Source organism: Podarcis tiliguerta (assembly GCF_965153285.1).
Source record: "Podarcis tiliguerta genome assembly, chromosome: 12".
NCBI lineage: Eukaryota > Metazoa > Chordata > Lepidosauria > Squamata > Lacertidae > Podarcis > Podarcis tiliguerta.
Genome location: NC_139545.1, coordinates 35112672 through 35135509, shown reverse-complemented (window position 1 = coordinate 35135509; position 22838 = coordinate 35112672). Strand labels below are relative to the sequence as shown.

Sequence of the window (22838 nt, the reverse complement as noted above, 5' to 3'; positions counted from 1 at the left end):
CCCATCTGGATGCACCCTAATTGACTCTGCATCTCTCTCTCTCTCTCTCTCTCTCTCTCTCTCTCTCCCCCTGCAGAATCCAGCCATTCCAATGCAGAAACTGCAAGATATTCAGAGAGCCATGGAGCTCCTGTCAGCATGTCAGGGCCCAGCAAAGAACATTGACGAGGCGAGCAAACGTAAATACCAGTTTTGGGATACACAGCCTGTACCCAAGCTTAGTAAGTCTGTAGCCGGGACCGGGATAATGAAAGTATTCTGATTGACTGATTGAATATATCGATTTGCAGCCTGCCTTGTAAAGCAACCGTGTGAAATCCTAGTGCAACAGCTACCAGAACGAAAGAAGCGGGTGTATCGGCAGCGTTAAAAAGCAGTCTCATCGGAGGTTGAAACTTCTTGGGAAGGATGCCAAAAAGGCACCCGATGAACCAGCAGAGTAAGAGGAGGGCAGCCATGTTTGCATTGCCCCTTCCGCCCCGCTTTGGGGAATCCCGGTCAGAAAGTGGGGTGGTACCTACGATTCATTAGCAGTTCTACGACCCCTATCATCCTTTCGCTGTATATGGGACTTAATAGAGCAATCTAAGCAAAGGTGGCAGCGGAAAGGAGAGAGCTCAGACTGGTTTCTGTGAGCTTGCAGTGGATCCTGGGGGAGTTGACAAAGGAGAGACAGAAGGGAAAAGAGAAAGCTTAACAGCAGGTGGATTTTAACATCAGGCGCTGCTCCTTAGATATAGTCACGGCTTTAAAAAACACACACTTAGATCTGCCTACTTAGGGCCCTTTGACACAGGCCTCATCTGCACTAAACGTTTAAAGCAATATCATTCCACTTTGAACAGTCATGGCTTCCCCCAAAGAATCCTGGGAGTTGGTTAAGGGTACTGAGAGCCGTTGGGAGGCCTCTATTTCCCTTACAGAAATACAGTTCCCAGAGTTCCCTGGGAAGAAGGATCAGTTGTTAGAACTGTAGCTCTGTGGCCCCACCCCTGCTTTTTAACCCTTTCCTCTGTTCGGTCTTTTTTATGCTGAATTGGATTTGTGATGAAATGTCAAAGGAGAAAAGGGATGAGTGAGGACTGTAAAATGAGAAGTATAAAACCAGTTAAAGAAAAACTGCTTTTTTAAAGACTATATAATTTCCAAAGGGAACCTTTCCTCTGACAGACAGGCAGGAGTCATAGTGGTGGATGTTGAATTCCTAGTCTCCACCATTCCGTAGAAAAGTATTACTCCATTAATTGGGAGCCGTGAGTCTGCTGTTGGGGTTTGAATCTGTGTTTGAAGTGAGTTCATCTTGAGGAGCGGTCATGCTTATTATATTTGTTTATATCCCGCCTTTTCCCCTGACAGGCACTCAAGGCTGCTTATAGCTAAAATAGAAACAGCTAAAAGCAGAGGGGAAAGTGGAAGTAAGAAAAAAAAATTGGGGGGGGGGACAATTAAACATGAATTATAGCATTCAGCAAGAAGAGGCAAAGAGTGATGTAACCAATCAAGCTACAATACATTGGTCTGACTTGAGCAATTGAGGGCAGGCTGGGAGAATGCAACCTGAAGTTTACTTTACTATGACGTGTAATATTCTCACTTCATATTGGTTCCGTAAATCTTCCCCTTGCCCCTTAAAAGTGGGGATTTTCAGAAGCATGCCTGTAAGCTACACACAATGCAAATTTCCCCCCTCTTTCCCCGCTTCTTCCTCTTTTATGAACTAGGTGAAGTTATTACATCTCACGGCGCAATTGAGCCCGATAAGGACAACATCCGCCTAGAGCCATATTCTTTGCCACAGGGTTTCACATGGGACACTTTGGACCTCAGCAACGCCGAAGTCGTAAGTAGAACTGCTTACAGTCCTTAAAACACAAGCTGGGGAGGCCCATATATTTCGCTGCTGGGCATGTTTTATGTGCACAGATGCACTTGGGCACCAGGGCAGTTGTGTGGAAGTAAATGCATCACTACTATGGACTTTGAGCCACTGGACTACAGAGTCCAGTGCAAAATTCTAGTTAGCGCATTGGGATTAATTTTTCCCCCTTAATGCCTTTTCAGCTCAAGGAGTTGTACATGCTGCTAAATGAAAACTATGTAGAAGATGATGATAATATGTTTAGATTTGACTATTCACCAGAGTTTCTCTTGTGGTGAGTAACAAAATTCCATGCTTTTCCAAGTAGCAACCTTTGAAAAAATTAGTACCTGACTGTACTTGTTTTCCTCATCCCTCCTCAACTCTTTTTCCTTCTGTGTCATGTCTTGTTGCATAACAAGTCTGCAGGCAGGGTTTTTTTTTTAAAAAAACATGTATATCTCAGAACAGTGCCTAGAAAGCTGTTAGGTTCTTTGTAAATAACAATAATAACCTATGGTTTTCTTCTTTCCAGGGCTCTGCGGCCTCCAGGCTGGCTTCCGCAATGGCATTGTGGTGTCAGAGTATCATCCAATAGAAAATTGGTAGGGTTCATAAGCGCCATTCCTGCACACATACGGATTTATGAGAGGTAAGTCCTGACCACGCCTGATGTCAGTTTCGGCTAGGCATGTTTTTAAAAATCAGTTTCCTCAATGGCAGATAGGGACATGTTGGAAAGATGTTCAGTGTTTTCTTAGGTCAAAATCCAGTATACAGTTACACTACCTGAAGTCCCATTTAAAGATTCCAGCTTTGGCGTTTATTGGGAATGTCCTCGATACAAGTCTGTCCACCTCAGCAACTTCTTACTATTCAAAATAATGGGATGCTGCTCTATTTCATGATAGTTTGGAACAAAAAACAAGATGTCCATCAAGGCCCTGGTCTACATGGGGTTCCACATATCCACCTGGGTGGAATTCAGGATCACCAAGAGCTACCAGGCTAGTGCTTAGAAGCAAGGTTGAATCAAAACGCCCTACATTTAAAAACACAAACCCTTAAGCCAGCAATATGAAGCGCTTCAAAAACGTTTTTGAAAGTCAGAAGGCCCCAGTATGCAGCAGCAACCCAGATGTTTACAGTCCAAAGGTCTGTCTAATAAGGGAAGAACTTGTCTAGCCGTGCAAAAAAAGAAAAAAACCTTTTAAGGGAATCGCCCCAAGTGCTCCTCCCCAGGAAAGAGGGTTCCAGAGAGAAGTTGCTGGCAAATTATTTCCAAAACATGTTTTGTTTATACAGCTGGAGGAAGGCAGGATTTAAGAAATGTGGCCTTGTGTGTTAAATGGTATATGGTGGTACATGGTCTGCAAAGAACACATTCCTTCCAATAAGAAACAGCCAACGTACCATTGGAATATTCTCTCTCTCTCTCGAAATAATTGAGCATTCCTTTTGCTGAACGGAGCCAGCTTTGAATTCTTCGTTGTTTTAAAAGAGGGGTGGCTCAACTCCTTTGGTCCAAAGGTCTTGTGTTCGCCCTTGGCCACTACATGAGGTGTGGCCAACAGCTACTGTGGGAGCCACTGTACTACAGGCTGGAGGTTGTCACCCCCACACACTTGTACACACACACTTACAGGTACACACACATAGCACACAGCTTCTTCCTTCTCAGCAGATCTGTGCAGATCCGCTGAGGAGGGAAGTTATTGCCCTCTTAACCACTTATCAAGTGACCTATTGGATGACCAGGGAGGGGGCAATTTGCATCCTCACTGGGGCACTGGGCTCCCCGCACGCAATCCTCCCTAGGGGGAGAGCATTCCACAAATGGGGAGCCACTGCAGAAAAGGCCCTTTCTCGTGTTGCCACCCTCTGGACCCTCTCGTGGACGAGGCACACGAAGAAGGGCCTCAGAGGTTGATCTCAGGGTCCGGGAGAGAGGCAGTGAAAGTTGGGAGTGCAAGGGAATTATGCTTCCCATGTAACATGTGAAAAGGGCATTTTGCAGAAGGTTACATGGGAAGTTCTAATCGTGAGAAGAGCTTGTGATTCCTAGTTCTGCAGCTGCATCTTTTGCACATTACATCAGTGCTTGAATTACAGAGAGAGGCCTCAACTCCCTTACATTCTGCAACAGCCTACTTGGGATGCTCTTTTGATTTGCCCAGAATCAGGAGGTGAGGCTTATGGCCTCGCTTTCTCTCTCCCACCTCCTTGCAAATCCCTGCATTACGCTGGCAGCATAAGAGGAAGTGAGCCTTGCAGGCATCACCTCTCATTTATTTATCTTTGCAAAGGTTTATATTACATTTCTACACCACAGGCAGAACATTAGAGAATATTTGGATTGTTGTTGTTTAAAAAATAAGTGGTGGCTTATAACTTTTTATTCCTAGTGAAAAGAAAATGGTTGAAATTAATTTTCTGTGTGTCCATAAAAAACTGAGATCTAAGCGAGTAGCACCGGTCCTGATTCGCGAAATAACCAGGAGAGTAAACTTGGAAGGGATTTTTCAGGCAGTTTACACTGCAGGAGTGGTACTTCCCAAACCTGTAGCAACTTGCAGGTAAGCAAAGGGTTTTCCTGAGGTATGGCTGCTTTTCCAAAAGCTTGCAGGTGGTGGTGTGGGGTTTATACATGCAGCTTTCAAAACACATCTTGTGTTTTTAAAGTTTCCAGTTTGATGATAAATCCCTTGCTGTGCACAAGCAGGTAAAAATAATTCAGTAAGAGGAATGAATAGCTTTATGTGGCGTCCAAACCCAGGGATTGTGGTTTGTTTATCCCTCTATAAGCCAGGATTGGTAAGCCAACCACAAGCCTTGATTTAAGTCTTAACTAGTGATCCTGGCTTGTTAGAGAGGAATCAACCACAATCCCAGACTTGGCTGCAACACTAAACCATTTCCTTACTGATTTGTTTGCCTGTTCATGCAAAGCGGGAGCATTCAGGCTGTATGTGCAGCCCATAACTCACACAGAGTATGGATTATTAAGCAAAGGCCCTTGGCTTAGGAACATCCCTAAAAGAGGGGATTGGTGTTGGAACAGTGAACCGGCATTGGAGGGGGAAAATACGATTTAGAATACTTTGAGCCAGAGAAAGCACCTTTTCGTGCCCAGTGTACAAAACGGTCAGTGTTGCCTCAATATATGCTATTGCCTCCATTTCTTTTTCTCCATCTTTCCACTAAGAAAAACCAGCTTGCAGGTGAATCACTTTATGGTGTCAGTGTGAGGCTGCAAAGGGAGATTTAGTGGGCTGCGTGTTCAGCTGTCATTCCCTGTTAATGGAAGATGAAGTAGAATGCACTGTCCTCCTAAATTTTGCATTATCCTTTTCTGCCCACAGCCAGCATGGTGTAGTGGTTAGAGTGTTGGTCTAGGACATGGTTAGGCAAACTGAGGCCCAGGGGCAGGATCCAGCCCAATCGCCATCTAAATTAGGCCCGTGGACAGTCCAGGAATCAATGTGTTTTTACATGAGTAGAATGTGTCCTTTTATTTAAAATACATCTCTGGGTTATTTGTGGGGCATAGGAATCCATTCATTCCCCCCCCAAATATATATATATATATATATATATATATATATATATATATATATATATATAGTCCACCCCTTCCCCAAGGCCTGAGGGGCAGTGGACCGACCCCTGCTGAAAAAAGTTTGCTGACCCCTGGTCTAGGACCTAGGAGAGCACAGTTCAAATCGCCACTCAGCCATAAAGTTCACAGCTGACCTTGGGCTAGTCACAGTGTCAAGGGAGTTTGGGGGGGGGCACATACCTTAAACAAATGAATTAATTCAGTAGATTGGTAGATTGTGCTTACGATATTAGCTGTCAGTGTGTTAAATTTTGTGGGTGCTTTGCATGGAAACACATTTCAAAGACCGAAATGAGATTTCTGCCTATAAAAATTCTGCTTGGTTATTTTCTAGGTCCTGTCCCAAGCAGTGGCGTAATAGCTTGCCTTAAATGGGATAATTTTACTTATAATGAAATGCAGGGGTTGCAGTTCAGGGACTGAGGTCAAGTGAGATAAATTTTATTTATAATATTAGGTGTTGTATTTTTTAAAAAATGCACTGTATCCTGTTTGTAACAGTGAAGAGGGGTAGTAATAAATATTTTGAATAAATAAAATTAATATGTATATATATATATTAACATTTCTAGGTATTGGCATCGATCCCTGAATCCCAGAAAATTGGTAGAGGTGAAATTTTCTCATTTGAGTAGGAATATGACTTTACAGAGAACGATGAAGCTTTACCGACTTCCTGATGTAAGCATTGTGTCTGTTCACAGCATCCTCACTCTCACAGTGGGGCCCCAAATAGCCTTCTGTTAATCCTTTACAAGGCAGGCTTTCATTTTGGGAAGGCAGGGCCGTGCGAGAGATGTGGAAATAGTTAACTCTGGTTAGGAAGAGGCTTTCAAAGAGTTGTAGAGTTGAATGTACTGATGGCATATACCAGGCATGTCCAGCTTTCAAGAGACTGTGATCTGCAACCACTATAAAAAAACTGGCAGTGATCTACCAAAGTTGTTGAGTTTTTTGTGGGGGAGGGGTCCAGCAATCTACCACAGACACCCCACAATCTACTGGTTTATTAGGGGGAAATAACTATGGCCTGTGAACCTCCCGGATGTTTGTTGGACTCCAATTCTAAAACTACAAGAAAGAAGATTCCACCTAAACATTAGGAAGAACTTCCTGACAGTAAGAGCTGTTCTACAGTGGTATTTGCTGCCAAGGAGTGTGGTGGGGTCTCCTTCTTTGGAGGTCTTTAAGCAGAGGCTTGACAACCATATGTCAGGAGTGCTCTGATGGTGTGTCCTGCTTGGCAGGGGGTTGGACTCAATGGCCCTTGTGGTCTCTTCCAACTCTATGATTCTATGAATTCCCATCAGTCCTGCTATTTTAGACAATGTTCAAGGATGATGGGAGTTGTAGTCTAGCAGCGTCTTCAAGGCCAGAGGTTCCCTTGTGGTCTCTTCCAACTCTATGATTCTATGATTCTATTCTATGATTCCCCATCCCTGTTTCCATACTCATTATGCCCCCTTTAAGCGTTAGAGAAGACGTGACAGATATGCTGTGACAACACAGAGCCCTATGTTTTTCTGTAAAATCTGATGAGGCCATAAGGAGGCTTCGAACACAGTACTCTTGAAACCACTCTTTGTTTTCCTGGATCTACGAAGTCCCTCTTGGTACTCAGAAGACCAGGGTCAATTTTTTTTGCTGCCCAAACATCCGTACGCGTGCAGAAGTTCATGAAGGATGACTTTCCTGCCTGGTTGGTGTCACCTTGAAGGTGTTTTTGCTGGGAGTTATGCAAAGCAACATTTGACAGCAGGGATGGGCAAACTTCAGGCTTGCAGGATGTGCTTTGGATTTTACTGGTAACCTGAGATCCACCACCCAAAGCAAAATGCAAAATAGCAGCTCTGCTGGGTGGACATAAGCTAAGGGACAGAGTGTCTGCATGCGCAAGCTCAGCCAGGAACTTCGGAACAGTGCCAGAACCCAGCTCCCAAACACAAAAATTCACTTCTGGTCTGGCCACCCCAGCATTATCAGCAACGTAATGGGGGAGACTGTGTTTTAGTTGTCGCTGTTCTCTTGCCAAGCCACCATAAAACACCCAGAGATCTCTCAGAAGTCCCCAATCTGTCTTCTGCCTACCGTAGTAATCTACAGGATAGACACAGTAGTTTTTCCTAACTGAATGCCCTAGCATTGTTTTTCTGCTTAATGTGTAAGCTGACTCTTTTTTAATCTCTGACCTCTTTCGTTATAACAAGGCCACAAAAACTTCAGGTTTGAGACCAATGGAACGAAAAGACATTAAAGCGGTGCAAGAATTAATCAACAATTACTTGAAGCAGTTTAAGCTCGCTCCTGTTATGGACGAAGAAGAAGTGGCCCACTGGTTCCTGCCTCAGGATCACATTATTGATACCTTTGTTGTAGAGGTAAGAAAGAGTCTGTCCCCTTCCTCCATCAAGAATGTCAGAAACGCCCAGCTGCATCAGACCCAGAAGCTAATCTAGTCCATCATCCATTTCTCACAGTGATGGACCTGATGCCTGTGAGAAGCTCTTCCCTTATGTTAGGAACCCCTGTATCTGCATTTTAATCTATTATTTGAAAGTTGCTGGTTGTCAGCTGACTTGTGAACTCTTCGTTCTGGAAGACAGTGTTGAATTGTTCAAAATAAATAATAAAGTCTCTCCCAGAAAACCGGCAATGGCCCTTTTCAGGTGCAACATTAAAATCCAGTTTTGTTATGGGCACAAACAGCAGTGAGCCTCAAACTCAGACTTTCTCCTGTTCTCCTCCAGCACAGCTGTGTGGCTATCAGAAGCATCCACTTTTGCTTTTAAACTAAACAGTTTCTTTTTACATCTGAACTTGATTAAACTATGGATTTGTTCAAAGAAGCCCGTATCAACCAGTAATTCCCCAAGTGTAGATGTAACTGAGAGACACTGCAGTTTAAAAGCAAAGCAGGGGCTTCTGATTTCTCACAAAGGCAGGAGGAGTGTGCAATCCCAATATTTGCTGCTGCTTGTGCATGTAAAACTTTAAACTATGATTTAGCATTATGTCCTAGCTGGGCAATAGTAACTTCTCTCTTTTGAAGTAAAACTGGATATGCCGATACTAAAACTTGGGTGATTTCAGATTGGCCTCCGTTGGCCTGATAATAATCACGATTACTTCTACCACTTGGAATTGGGAGCTCTTCTTCTTTTGTTTAAATAAGGATAAATATGCACAATGTATCTGGGATCTGCGACAAAATGTTGCAGTGTAGAATGGTCATGTTGAGGATTCCAGGTATTTCATTCTACAGAGTTACATGTCCACTAAGCATATTTACTTCTCATTGGACTGTTTGCAGGGGTGCCTGCTTGGGTTTTTCATACTTATGCAAAACTTGGGGTTCCCCCAAGTATGCAGATACCTCCTTCTGGTGTGTTGAGGTGCCAATTTAACTGACACTCATACAATTGAGATCACGCTTTTGCAATATATGATACATTGATGCTGCTGGGCTTGAGCCTTGCTGTTAATGCAGATGGCTGTGCTATGCAGGCTGCTGCTCTGCCTTTTTAAATGGCAGGCTGTGCACTTCGACACTAGAGAAGGAAGTGACTGGGGAGACCCTGGTTCAAATCCCTACTCAGTCATGAAGCTCACTGGGTGGCCGTGAGGTTTAAAATGGGGTGGCATACTGTGTATGCTACCTTAAGCTCCGTGGAAAAAGATGAGACATAAATGTTTGTTCTAGCTGCATGAACCTTTGGCCCTCCAAATCCCATCGTTCCAAACCAGCATAGCCAGTGGTCAGGGATGATGGGAGTTGTAGTCCAACAACATCTGGAAAGCCACAGGTTAGCCAACCCTTTGCCTAAAGCAGTGTTTCCCAAACTTGGGTCTCCAGCTGTTTCTGGACTACAACTCCCATCATCCCTAGCTAACAGGACCGGTGGTCAGGGATGATGGGAATTGTAGTCCCCCCCCCCCAAAAAAAAAAAACAGCTGGCAGCCCAAGTTCAGGGAAACACTGGCCTAAAGTAATGGCATTATAGATTGTGATCAGCGTGAGATTGTTTCGAAACAAGTTTAACAGGGCTAAAATAAGCCAGAGCTGCTGGCCGTATCTATTTGTCTGGCTGTAACCTCTCAGCACATCAAATACCTCTTGGCTGCAGTAGTTTTTCTTGACCTGTAGTTCTGCCAGCCAGCTTGAGTTGCTTACGTCTCCAGTGTGCTATAGAGTCTTTTCGCTTTGATTTCTCAGTAGTGTCTTTTTCTTCCCCTTCCTTTCCCAGAGTTCAAATGGTGTTTTAACCGACTTTCTGAGTTTCTACACGTTACCTTCGACGGTCATGCACCACCCCGTTCACAAAAGCCTCAAAGCAGCCTACTCCTTCTACAATGTTCATACGGAAACCCCTCTCTTGGATCTCATGAACGATGCACTCATTATAGCAAAGCTGGTAAGTAGCCCTGGCATTTTTGGTCACTTGGGGCTGCTTATATAGAAAACAAAGTTGCGTCTCCCAAGTCTTCCGTGGCCAGGAGAGCTGGGAGAACACAACTCCTGGTGTGACACACCTCTTGGCACTGGAGAGAGCAGGGCAGCCTCTGCTTATGGCCTTGAGCTCCCAGGAGGCCTTTGGGTTGTGTGGAACAGCTCTCAGACAGAATTGTAGAGTTGGGATTCCCAAAGGTCATCCAGTCCAACCCACTTCAATGGTGGAATCTCGGCTAAAGCATCCATGGCAGATGGCCACCCAAGACTCTGCTTTAAGACCTCCAAGGCAGGAGAGTCCACCACCTTCCGAGGGACAGGGGATTAGCAATACACCCACATATTCCAAGTCTATTATTTTCTGAGAGAGACCTCTTTTTTGCCTGCATGCTGCTGCTGCTGCTGCTGCTATTTCTGGATGAAGAAAAAACTGAATGTAAAACTGCAGCTTTCCTTCTCCCCATTTTGTATCATTGTCTTGATCCAAACTTAAGACACAGCAACAGTGGCTCATTGCAGGGCTCTGGAGAGAGAAGAGCTCTTAACCTATTACAGTGGTACCTCGGGTGACATATGCTTCAGGTTACATACGCTTCAGGTTACAGACTCCGCTAACCCAGAAATAGTACCTCGGGTTAAGAACTTTGCTTCAGGATGAGAACAGAAATCGTGCTCCGGCGGCGCAGCAGCAGTGGGAGGCCCCATTAGCTAAAGTGGTGCTTCAGGTTAAGAACAGTTTCAGGTTAAGAACGGACCTCCAGAACGAATTAAGTTCTTAACCCGAGGTACCACTGTACCTTCCAATGAGCCCATGGGATGGTATTGGACACATTGATCCCATCAGCACAGAGACTTGAGGCTGTGCAACAGAACTTCCCTGTTTTCTCACATTATCTGTTTTGTCAGTACTTAATTGAAAACCTCAATAAACTTTTTTTTAAAAAAAGAGAGAGCTCTAAATGAAATATAAACTAATGATAAAGTAACACTTTCCATCAGTAGATGTCATTTTAGTTTTGGTTAAAGTAAATACAACTCTTGGTCTCTGTCAGTTGTTTTTTTTATACCCCCTGCCATCATTAAAAGACTTAACATATTGGTCTGATTACAGTTTTCATGAACAATAGATTGGCTTGCCAAGCGTGCTTCAGGTTTGTCCAGAACAACTTTGTCTTGCACAAACTACAGGTCAGAAGCTGGCAAAAAAACACACACACACACACACACACACACACACACCTTTTTCCATTTGTCACATGTGAGCAGGTGCCTGTTCCTTATCTCCTGTTAGTCAGGGGTGAGGATTCTGCAAACTGGACTCCTTTGGCACAGAACCTTGAATGTCGCCTGTGGTGCATTGAGTCAAAGCGAGTTTGGGTATCAATTCAATTCCACTTGCCCACCACTTGGAAGTTTTTGCATGCTACATGTGACTAGCAACAGAATTGGGGAGCTAACCCCCAGACATGCCAGCAGGGGGGTTGCAAGAAATGTAGGGGTCACTAGACCTACTGTACAGGATGTGTACCAAATGATGGGATCACATTCTAAGCCCAGCACGCTTTTATAGGTAACCTTGATGCAAACACTACTAGGGAAAAAATCATTACTATTTTTCTCATATTGCCAGAAAGGATTTGATGTGTTCAATGCACTAGACTTGATGGAAAACAAAACATTCCTGGAAAAACTGAAGTTTGGTATCGGAGACGGCAACTTGCAGTATTACTTGTATAACTGGAGGTGTCCTGGCATGGACTCTGAAAAGGTAACACATTTCACAGAGGCTCAGTTGTCTGTAGTGATTTGAATTACCTAGATGCCCTGTGACTTTGCTCTTTCTTGTACCTTGTGGCAGGGGAGGCTAACCTGTGGCTCACCAGATATCACTAACTACATGTAAAATCATCCCTAACCGTTGGGCATGCTGGCTGGGGCTGATGGGAGTTGAGTCCAGCAACATCTGGAGGGCCAGAAGTTAGCAACAAGTGTGTCCGACAAAGCCCGTTCTAGCGCTAAGTCATAAAACGGGTGGGGAACTGGATCCGTCCAGTGGGTCGGTCTCTCACTCCCCATGGACTGCCTCCCTGTTACTCACCTGATGTCAGCTGATTGACACCTGTGTTCAAAGAGGATCACTTTAACCACTGATCAGCTGAAGTGCATTTACAGCTACCTCCTTTTAAGGGACAGCTCCCAGTGACAATCATCTGATGCCTTTAAAGGGGCATACTCTACCAGTACAAATCAGTTTGTATTGAAACCCAAGGGAGAACTCCCTAGTGCAGCCCACCCCCATGGGTCTCCCTGTCAGTGCCGATCAGCCGATTGGTGCTGACAGGGACTTCCGCTTGCAAAGGAACCAATAGGAGCTCCCGGTGGTTTCTTTGTAGCCACATCCATACCTGCACGACAGGTGGGGTGGGGCAGGCAATAATGGTTTCTCCTGGGCCAACATGGCACCTGTGCTGGGCCTAATGAAGCCAATGGGCTGGATATTTCCTTACCAATGTTTTTATTTGCTACCCTTACCTGCACTAACAAACCCGCTGTTGTCTTTCTAGGTCGGTCTTGTATTACAATAATGAGGAAGGACACTTGTATTTATAGTTCTCGGGAGTAATCATCTGGGCTGATGGAAGCTCTTGGATCGGTGCCGTTCAAGAGGAGAGAAGCACAAAGGCTGGTGAACTTTAAAATAATCCTTTGAACCTTGGGGCCACGCGGAGGGGAAGTGAGGAGACCCATGCCTGACCAATCCTTCACACCTTCAGCTCAGCTCGGACCAGAGAGAGAAAAAGCTCATGAACCTTTTACTGTTTTGTCGATGAAATGAAATAAAAGCACATTTCTTTTAATTTCCAACGCTTAGCTCGCATCTTGATGGAAAAGGGTTCTCTCTTTTTCCCCCCTTCCCTTCCCCTGCGTAAAAGACTGTTTTTTGTACAACCAACTCGATTGCAGTGGTGGAATAGAGTACAAATTCTTTACTGTTAATGTGACTGAACTGCTGCATTTCTATTTATTAAGTGGTGGTAGTGTACATTTATCAATGTGACAAAATGAAGGAGCCGATTTTGAGTGTTTCTGCTTATTTTCCATCACGTGGATGTCACCGTCGGAAGGAGGAAATCCTTGGGGAGTATTATGACTGTCTGTTAGGAAACATGGAAAACCTTGGATGTATTTTGTAACTGTGGAGTGGTACGGGGAATGCTCTGGTCTCGGACTAGTGCATTTGTTTCTCCATAAGCAATGCTGCCAAATCAATAAAATAAAAAAAATTACAGATTTGTACTTCGATCTTCAGTAGATCACTGACTTGACTTCGAGAGTATTGCACTGCTTAGTGCGGGTGTTTATATGTTGCCTGAATTATATATTACTCTATTAATCTTGCAGCTATGAAGAAGGAAAACCTTTCGGGGGTTTCTTTCGGTGGCAGAGTTATGAGCAGCCTGTACATAAAAAAACTTAAGAATTTTAGTACTGTTATCAAGATGTTACGACTGAATGTGTTCAAGGCTTTTGCAAAATTGCACATATTCCTTTTGTCTACTTGTTTGTTTTTTTAAAAAAGGGGGGGTGGAATGTCCATTTTAAACAAAAAGTATGTTTGTGTAAATAAGTAAAATTTGCTTATAGTTGCAGTAGTATATCCTGGATTTTGGAACAAAGGATTTCACTGTCCCTTGTGCTTATTATAAGCAAATGTTCAGAACCCTGCGAGTACCCTTTTTTTGGTTGTTACCAGCCTTAACTAATATGCCATAATGTGTCTCTTTCTTTCTCCCACCCTTGTTCTTTAATTCTAAGAATGGCAACCAGCCTAAAAAAAAGGCAAAGGCCATGCATAGACATTGCTTGCTTGAAACGAAGGTATTTCCCAAGCTAGACTCACCCCAGATTGATTTCTCAGTGAGTTGGTATAGGTTGAACGGCTCTTGTAAATGAGTCCACGCTCCTCTAAGCTTTCAATTTAATGCACCATGATTCAATCAAAGGTGAAGATGTTCAGTAGTGATCTGGATAAGTTTACATGACTGGTTAAACAAGTGGGGGGGGGGGACATTAAAATAACACTGAATAGCTGAAATTAGTGTGGAAGTAGGAGTGAGGAAAGCCTCAGAACTACGCAAGACTTCATAAGATTAATTATAACCCTTCATTTTTCTCCTTCACTAGACAACTGAGAACAATCTTCCCAATTATTACCCAATAAATTGCTAGAGCCAAGCAGGTCTGGTCAGTGCTTGGATGAGGAACCACCTAGGTTTCCATGGCAGAGGAAAGGCAGAATAGAAATGTAATAAAATTACAACAAATTAAATATTTGTGCCGGAAAGGTAAGAAAGCAAAGCACAGTTGGTGTAGACATGTGGCGATTTCGCCTTTCCATAACCCTTTAAGCACAAACTATTGCAAGCACAAAGTTTTGCACCTGACTAAAAAGGTAATAATTTAACTACACGTCCTATATCCAGTTCTTGCTGCTGCTGCTGCTGCCTCCTGACTGTCCCTACAACTTGCCTGTTTTCAGTATTAATATTAATAGCAGCTGATTGAAACAAGTTTCCTCTGAGCAGCCATTTTAAGTTGCACCCCCGTTTTAACTGTTTAGGGGCATTTTTAGTTTTTAGATTCAATAGCATGCTGTTAAACTGAACGTGGCAAGGCTGTAACCTCCGTTTAGGAAATCTGCATTGTGGGATCTGCAAGAACAGTTGCGACCTGCATCCCAAAATCCAAATCTGAAGTGCTTTTCTTCTTGCAGATATTTGGGCTGATTGACATGCTAAAGAGAATACTCCTCTATTAAAGGCCAAATGCATCTGGGGTCAGTTCTGCATGCATTATTTGACCAAATGCAAGTGTCCAAAGGATAACATTGTGCTATCAAATTTGCAGATGTTTTGTGATTCCGGCATCTTAAAGAGATTACTAGCTATTGAATCTATCAGCACAGATGGATGTTTGAATAAACGTTATCACTTCCATACTATTTTGTTTTGAATTACATTTAATCCAGAAAAAGGCTTTGTTCCAAGCACTTTTAGATTTTCTGAAATGACATGTGTCCAGTACCAAGCTATTAGTTTGAATATCTTGCCACAAATACGAATTTTGTAATGTTGGTATATATTCTTAACTGCAAGCCTAGTTAATATTACATAGCTTTTACTGGCTTCTTAAACACACACACACACCAAAAAACCCCAAAGGCAAATACAAAATGTGGGAACAAGCCAATATAATTGATTACTTTGAAATGCGCTTTTTAGTTTTGGGAAGCTTCCTTCGCTTGTTTGGATTGGGTACTATTTTTTTAACCTTGAGTGCTTGCAGGGCTGTAGCAGGAGAGGCAAGCCTGCTGCAATCTGCTCTTTTCCGCTTGTGGTTGGGAGAGCGCTCTTCCGGGTCTGACTCTGTGCCCTCACCCGCCTGCAAGTTCGCCGGATGAGCATCTTCAGTGGCCAGCAAACGTTCTGTTCCGTGCTGAATCCAGGGCACATCCAAATGTGGTATTCGCGGGATGATGCTTTTGGCTACCTCTGCAAAAGCATCCGTGTCCTTTTTAAATCCCAGTGCTAGGACGGACGTTAACCCGAGGACCGGTGCGAGGCTTTCACTGAGACGTGGGACCTGGCCGGCTGGAGTGGCCCGGCTTGCGCAGAGCAGAATAAGGTGAGACGTTAGCATAGCAGGTTTGGCAGACTTGCACACAAGCACCAGAAGCAGCTCATTTTTTTCCAGCGCTCTTGTTACTTCATTGATCCCGATAGCGAGCTGGTTCCTGATTTGCAAGTTTGTCCACCCATGTGCTTTAGCATCTCCAGGGCAATTCTCGTCTTGAAGTCTGCTGGTCTGGCCATCGCACTGTTCTTTCTCCTGCTTCTTTCCAGAAGAGGGTTTCTTCCTTCTCCGAGTCTCTACCTTTTCTAACCCAGTCTGTTTCATAACATCTCCTAAGGCCTCCAATATGTAGTGCATGTCCGCTCCATCCACAGGGCTCCACTGCAGAGTATACGGGTTGCTCAAAGATGTCTTTACAGTCATTTGCTTCGATTTACGGGCTGACGATCCCTTTGCTGCCTGGAGGGACATCTTCGATGCTCTTGGTATGGTTTGCCAACCTGAGCTGCGAATGAAAAAGCAGCAAAAAAATCTGCAAACTAAACCAGAGATATACACAACATCTATAGGCATGCATCCCCCATTCCAACACATTATTGCTTCTTTAATATATATTTTTCTAACATATTTGGCACTGCTAGGTTCTTAACTTCTAGTCTTGAAAATGCAAATGAAACTGTTCATTTACACAAAGCATGCTTATATCCAGCGCTAAATGCTTAGCCATACAAAAAGGGGAGTCTGCAAAAATTTGCAACGAGGATCTAAAAGTTGTAAGCGGCAAATGTGTTTCCATTTGATGCTGAAATATTTTGGATTTATATTTTGGAAATAATTCACGATATACTAGAACAATGAAAAGTCTAGGAGGAAAAGCTAGTATCGTTTAGAAGGACATTTAAATCCTAAATTTTAAAAAGGAGTGTTCCTAGAGAAACCTTAGAAATGTGTATTTCCACTGAGCTCCCTGATCTGTGAATTCAGTTCGATTTCTGCATTTCGTGAGATCTCTGCATATAGGCTACAATCTGCCAGGAGGGGGTTCATTCAAATGAATGAAAACAACAAAACACTACCCTGGACTCTGCCAACAATGTGCACTATCTAGTCAAGTTCAATATTTAAGCTTCCCTTTTCTCTCTCAAAAAGACATGTCACAACCCATCTGTATATCTGACTCCTGTCTCAATGCATCAGTGCAACATCTCGATGTTAAACCATGTCTGTTCTATCATCAACTTTACTTATTTAAACCCTGCTTTTTTCTTCCCAGAAGCAGGACTTACAGCAGCTGATGAAAATTAAAACAAACATGGGTAAAACAGGAAGCTAAGAACATATAAAGGATAATAGATAAAAAGTAACGAGAATACCTAAACAGTAGATTTAGGAAGGCTGCTTGTTTGCTCAACATCTGTCGCTTGCACTTGAGATAGAGGCTGCAAGGCAAACTGGTTGTACGACTTCTACACTAAATAGGGGACCGCACTAGTTCAAGGCAGTGGACAGAAGAGGGGTCAGCAAACTTTTTCAGCAGGCAGCCAGTTCACTGTCTCTCAGACCTTGTGGGAGGCCGGAATATATTTTTTTTTGGGGGGGGGGGGAGGGAATGAACGAATTCCTATGCCCCACAAATAACCCAGAGATGCATTTTAAATAAAAGCACACATTCTACTCATGTAAAAACACCAGGCAGGCCCCACAAATAACCCAGAGATACATTTTTAATAAAAGGACACATGTAAAAACATGCTGATTCCCAGACCATTCGCGGGCCAGATTTAGAAGGCAATTGGGCCGGATCCGGCCCCCGGGCCTTAGTTTGCCTACCCACTGATTAGTATCTACTGGGAGATCGCTGGGTAATTTGCAATAGCTTATCAATAATTTCTGACTCCCAATTTTTCAGCAGCAGAAACATAATGTCTTCCCCCACAGAAAATATGTTGCTGAATTGCAGAAAGCTAACCAGGAGTGGACTTTTTTATGCAAAAAGAACTTAGTTCGGATTTGGAACGGAAAACAGAAGTCTAGACTCAGAATACGGTGCCGCGCACCCTGCTTTTTATTCCTGGCCCTGATAGGCAGATCTACCGACACTGAAATCTTGAGCATCCCTGCACTAAATCACTTCCGAGAATCTAAAATGCAAGGACTCCTTCGGGTTGCAGCTGAGATGAGCCTCTTTGAAAGCTTCCTTGAGCGTTAAAGGAAAAAAAGCACCTCTCTGCAAGTTAAACAAAAACGAAGCCCAACCTTCCCTGTTGAAGAGACGTGCTCAATCCCGGCCTGCTCTCTCTGCTCCGGCAGCAGGAAGCATTCGGAAACGTTGCTACCACCTCTGGCCGCTGCACGTGTAGACTTGGCCACAACCCGCCCCAGTCTCCATCCCCACGTGGCAACAACCCACCACAACAGCAGACAGCAGGACTCCTTCCGACCCTCGTGGGCGCCTGCTCTCAGACGCCTCTCCGGCGGCCGAGCGCGCTGCTGTCCCGGCTTCCTTCCCGCGGCCTCCCAAACCTTCTTGAGTGCGCGGAGGGAAGCGGAAGAGCCCGGCTCGCCTGGCCCAGGACCGCCCTCCTTCCAGGCGGAGCTTGCGCCCGGAAAGCCAGGCAGAAGGCAGGCGCGCAAGCCGCCGTTTGCCCCTCCGGCGGCCGCCAGAGGGCGCTGCGAGCACAGTCTTCGCGTAGGTTTCGTGCGAGCTGACGCCCGACGGGGCTTTACTCCGAGGATAAGGTCACGCCTTTCTGCCGTACTAGTTCCTGGCTGAGCGTTCCCACAACCCAAAACATAGGGGAAGGGGGCCCTGGGGCCCTCTAAGCCATTGGTAGGCAAACTAAGGCCCGGGGGCTGGATCCGGCCCAATCGCCTTCTAAATCCGGCCTGCGGACGGTCCGGGAATACGCATGTTTTTATATGTGTGCTTTTATTTAAAATGCATCTCTGGGTTATTTGTGGGGCGTAGGAATTCGTTCATCCCCCCCAAAAAAATAAAGTCTGGCCCCCCACAAGGTCTGAGGGACAGTGGACCGGCCCCCTGCTGAAAAAACTTGCTGACCCCTGCTCTAAGCGTTGCTGGAGTGCAGCTCCCATCAGCCCCAGCAAGCATCGTCAGTGACGATGGGTCTGGAGTCATAGAAGAATTGTAGAGTTGGGACCCTGAGGATCATCTAGTAGTGCAACCCTGCAGTGCAGAAATATGCAGCTGTCCCATACAGGGATTGAGCTGGCAACCAGCTCAAGAACTTCCTGACAGTAAGAGCTGTTCGACAGTGGAATTTGCTGCCAAGGAGTGTGGTGGAGTCTCCTTCTTTGGAGGTCTTTAAGCAGAGGCTTGACAACCATATGTCAGGAGTGCTCTGATGGTGTTTCCTGCTTGGCAGGGGGTTGGACTCGATGGCCCTTGTGGTCTCTTCCAACTCTATGATTCTATGATTCTATGAACCATGGCGTTCAGCTCTAACCAAGTCCAGCGACATCTGGCCAGGCATGGAGTGCTCATCACTGCACAATATCAACCAAAAGACCTTCCCACCGTTTCCCTCCAGCTGCCAGAGGTTCCTGTGCTGCACGCGCACACACGCACACACACACACTATATATATAGAAAGCTGTCGGAGGAGAAAGCTGTATCTGTTGAACTACCCAGATCTGTCTGGGTAGAACAACAGGTACAGCTTTCTCATTCGGTAAGCAAATTGACAACACTGTAGTGGAATATCCGCTTGCTATTCTGCTGTTAGAGACAAAGGACAGGAGTCCCACTAAAGTAGAGAAGTAACAGTTCTAAGATAACAGTTCTAAGAGGGCCACCACATCCTTATTCCAGGGGTTGTCAACCTGGTCCCTACCACCCACTAGTGGGTGTTTCAGGATTTTAGGGCGGTAGAGGGTTCTACGGCACAAGCTTTTTAAGCTGAATCCTCCTCCCATTGAGCACTGGTAGGTGGTAACGAAATTTTACCATCAAGAAAGATGCATTAGTGGGCAGAGGGTATAAAAAGGTTGACTACCCCTGTGGCTTATTCAAAAACAGGAAATGGGTCTTATAACACTTTGAAGCGTGGACAGCTGCCCCCCCCCCATCCAGTAAAACAACATAAATAATTAACTGACCAATGACATTGGTTCTGCCCTCTCTAACAAAAGTCCTGCCCCCCCCCAAAAAAAACCTGGCTACACCCATGCTTTAAAGGCTGACAGCTTTATGGTGGCATATAAGCCCTATTTCATCTGCCGAATGACCGAATGAATAAAGTTGAATGAACTTTATTGTTTAAAGCCAATGGCATTATAAATACACCAAAAAGTCACTTTGAGATAGTCTGAACAGACGCAGACGCGCGCACGCGCGCACACACCAAAAACAAAAACAAAACTGCTGCTCCCCCACATAAACCACATATTACCCTCCTATAATAAACTTTAAAATAAATTAAACATTGCTAACTTAATGATTAAATGTGTGGCAAAACCAAGTGGGGGTGGGTAAGAGAGCTCCTCTTCAAATCTGTACAATCTGTTAGCACAATGACACCCATTTAGCAGGCATAGGCAAACTCGGCCCTCCAGATGTTTTGGGACTACAACTCTCATCATCCCTGACCACTGGTCCTGTTAGCTAGGGATGATGGGAGTTGTAGTCCCAAAACATCTGGAGGGCCGAGTTTGCCTATGCCTGCCCATTTAGGATCGATGATGTAATGCAAGTGTGCATGACGCATCAGCCCTAATGGGCAGGAACGAACTAGCACGGCATGAAAGAAACACTAGGTGGCACTAAACGAGCGATACATACAATGGGATGCACATTGGGGCCATTCTCACTTCAGTGCATTCCAAGGGCATGGCAGAAATTCAATGTGCTGTATTCCTGTGCAAAACCTTTGTTGGCTGACAGACAACACGGAAATAAACTGTAACATAATATTCAGAAGGAAGCAATAAGACCAAAGTCTTATCTTTCAGTTTGCTTTGTTCCCATTTTATACTGCAAATGCAAGATGCCTGCTTTAAATTGCATTTGGGGGAGGGGAGGTTTGACACAGAGAACGGCAAGGATTCGTGTCGGACTGCTGCAACAAGTTTGTTTATTTTTAAAAAAGTTTTGGCGTAAGCTGAAGTTTGAGACATTAAGCGGAGGGGTCCCTTGCACATTGGCGGAGGACTGCTTCCTCGGAGTTGGGAGACCACAAGGCACCGGGAAACAAATGAGGTAATTTGCATCAGGTTATGATGACATGCCTCTCTCCTCTCTGGTGTACAGAGCAAAGTTAAATTGCAACTTGAAATGCAGCAGGGGGAAGCAACCCGGCTGTGTTTTAAACTGCCAGTATGCATACAGCCTAAATTTCCAATAAGCCTTTGAACCCCTCCCTCAAAATACTGACAAGTTTGCCAATGAGTCGCTGACTAACAATTCCATTCTGTTTTCTTGCCTCTCCTTGCTGTTAGATTTTGCCCACATCAACACCACACATATAAAGCAGTATTATTATTATTATTACAGTATTATTAGTAGTAGTATTGCTTTATTGGTTTACCAAAACATAAAACCAAATCAAACAATATATAGCAATTAACAAAAACAAAATCCAAAATCAACACTCCTTACGTACCCAAAAGAAAGACACAGAATTAATTTCATCCTTTACTAATTATAATATAACTTCCAGTCCGTTTGCGCCCCCCCCCCCATGGTTCTTAAGTTCCCTTTCACTGCACACTTAATTTTATCTCTCCTAGATTCTCTATCATTTTTTTCTGTAACAGTCTCCTGTTTTCAAGCAGAAACTCAATCCAAGCCTGCCAATGAATTGGTAATATTACAATGTTCTTTTAAGTAATCCCTATAAATATTCCGCTCTCTGTTGAATATTTGATCTGTATGGTCTCAGAATCTTGCTAGTTCAGCATATTCTAACATTTTACTTTGCCAGTCTAACTTTGTGGGCACAGAGTCCCCTTTGCATATTTTAGCAATAACGATCCTAGCTGCTACTACAGCATATATAAATATTTTCCTTAATCTTTTTGGGATTTCATTATTCATTATGCCTAGTAGGAAGGCTTCAGGCTTCTTTGGGAAGGTGCATTTAAACATTTTTTTTAATTTCATTGTAAATTGTTTCCCAGAAATCCTTGGTTTTCTTACAGTTCCACCACATGTGGATCATGTTGCCTTCCGCTTCCTCGCATCTCCAACAGAGGTTTGATCTAGTTTTATACATTTATACCATCTGTAGAGCATCTTCATTGGTTAGACAGTGTTCTCGAAGCTACAAACATGAATCTGACCAAACTGCGGGTGGCAGTGGAAGACAGAAGTGCCTGGCGTGCTCTGGTCCATGGGGTCACGAAGAGTCGGACACGACTGAACGACTAAACAACAACAAGAGCATCTTCATGCAGTTAGTTCTCCTTCAAGTCATAGCATGCTGTGAACTTGAGGTCCTCCCTCCACAGCCTCTCCCATGATTCCATCTGAATGTTGTAGCCAAAGTCTCCAGCCCACTGCCCCATAACACATTTCATTTCCTCCTCCTTGACCTCCCAGTCAAGAAGGAGCTTATACATATTAGAGAGCATTTTCTTATTTGTGCTTATTAAGTCTTTTTCTAATTTTAGAGGTTCCGTGGAGAGTCCTTTCTGCTTACCCTTTTGAAATGTTTCATGGCTTGTTATTATTACTATTTAGTAAATCTGTATACAGTGGTACCTCAGGTTAAGTACTTAATTCATTCCGGAGGTCTGTTCTTAACCTTAAACTGTTCTTAACCTGAAGCACCACTTTAGCTAATGGGGCCTCCTGCTGCTGCCACGCCACCGGAGCCCGATTTCTGTTCTTATCCTGAAGCAAAGTTCTTAACCTGAAGCACTATTTCTGGGTTAGCGGAGTCTGTAACCTGAAGCATATGTAACCTGAAGCATATGCAACCTGAGGTACCACTGTACTACCCTTCATCCATAGAGCTCAGGACAGTTTTCCTAAAGTATCCTGGGATCTGAAAGTTTGCAAAGGGTGCTGAGAATTGTTAGGAGACCATTATTCCCCTCACAGTGCTAGAATACACAGAGCTGTTTAACAATCAATTCTTTTTCATACCAGGGAACTCTAGGAATTGCAGCTCTGTGAGGGCAATAGGGAACTCCTAACAACTCTTAGCAATCGTAATAGTGTTTTTATTTATATCCTGGTTTTTAAACCAACAGAAATGCAACACAGCTTACAAGGCTTATAAAAATATGCAATAAAACGAACCATAGACTAAAATGTA

The 22838-nt window shown here is 44.2% G+C and overlaps 2 protein-coding genes across 6 annotated transcripts in view; one reads left to right on the top strand and one right to left on the bottom strand.

Moving 5' to 3' along the window:
• Window positions 1-14926, top strand: part of NMT2 (N-myristoyltransferase 2) — a 32477-nt gene extending 17551 nt beyond the window's left edge. For 2 of the 4 annotated variants that reach the window (XM_083405766.1, XM_083405768.1), the window contains exons 3-12: window positions 77-221; window positions 1722-1840; window positions 2062-2153; window positions 2394-2510; window positions 4264-4434; window positions 6050-6158; window positions 7685-7855; window positions 9722-9889; window positions 11555-11692; window positions 12489-14926. In XM_083405766.1, coding sequence (XP_083261892.1) covers window positions 77-221; window positions 1722-1840; window positions 2062-2153; window positions 2394-2510; window positions 4264-4434; window positions 6050-6158; window positions 7685-7855; window positions 9722-9889; window positions 11555-11692; window positions 12489-12509 — 1251 coding nt within the window. In that variant the 3' untranslated portion in view covers window positions 12510-14926. The remainder of the gene's footprint in view (window positions 1-76; window positions 222-1721; window positions 1841-2061; window positions 2154-2393; window positions 2511-4263; window positions 4435-6049; window positions 6159-7684; window positions 7856-9721; window positions 9890-11554; window positions 11693-12488) is intronic. The other 2 variants (XM_083405769.1, XM_083405767.1) reach the window with 1 other exon arrangement.
• Window positions 14927-18124, bottom strand: RPP38 (ribonuclease P/MRP subunit p38). 2 transcript variants are annotated; one of them, XM_083405838.1, is made up of 2 exons: window positions 17969-18124; window positions 14927-16063 (listed from the first exon to the last, which is right to left on the bottom strand). In XM_083405838.1, exon 2 carries the CDS (start codon window positions 16027-16029, stop codon window positions 15184-15186), a length of 846 nt encoding a protein of 281 aa, XP_083261964.1. In that variant the 5' UTR covers window positions 16030-16063; window positions 17969-18124; the 3' UTR covers window positions 14927-15183. The 2 variants fall into 2 exon arrangements, with proteins under 2 accessions (XP_083261964.1, XP_083261965.1); XM_083405839.1 differs by having other exon boundaries at window positions 14927-17229; window positions 17298-18118.
• Window positions 18125-22838: the final 4714 nt, after the last annotated feature.

Bases quoted from the DNA above. Each gene is read 5' to 3' on its own strand.
- RPP38 (XM_083405839.1), bottom strand. From the start codon at position 16,152: ATGTGTTGGAATGGGGGATGCATGCCTATAGATGTTGTGTATATCTCT.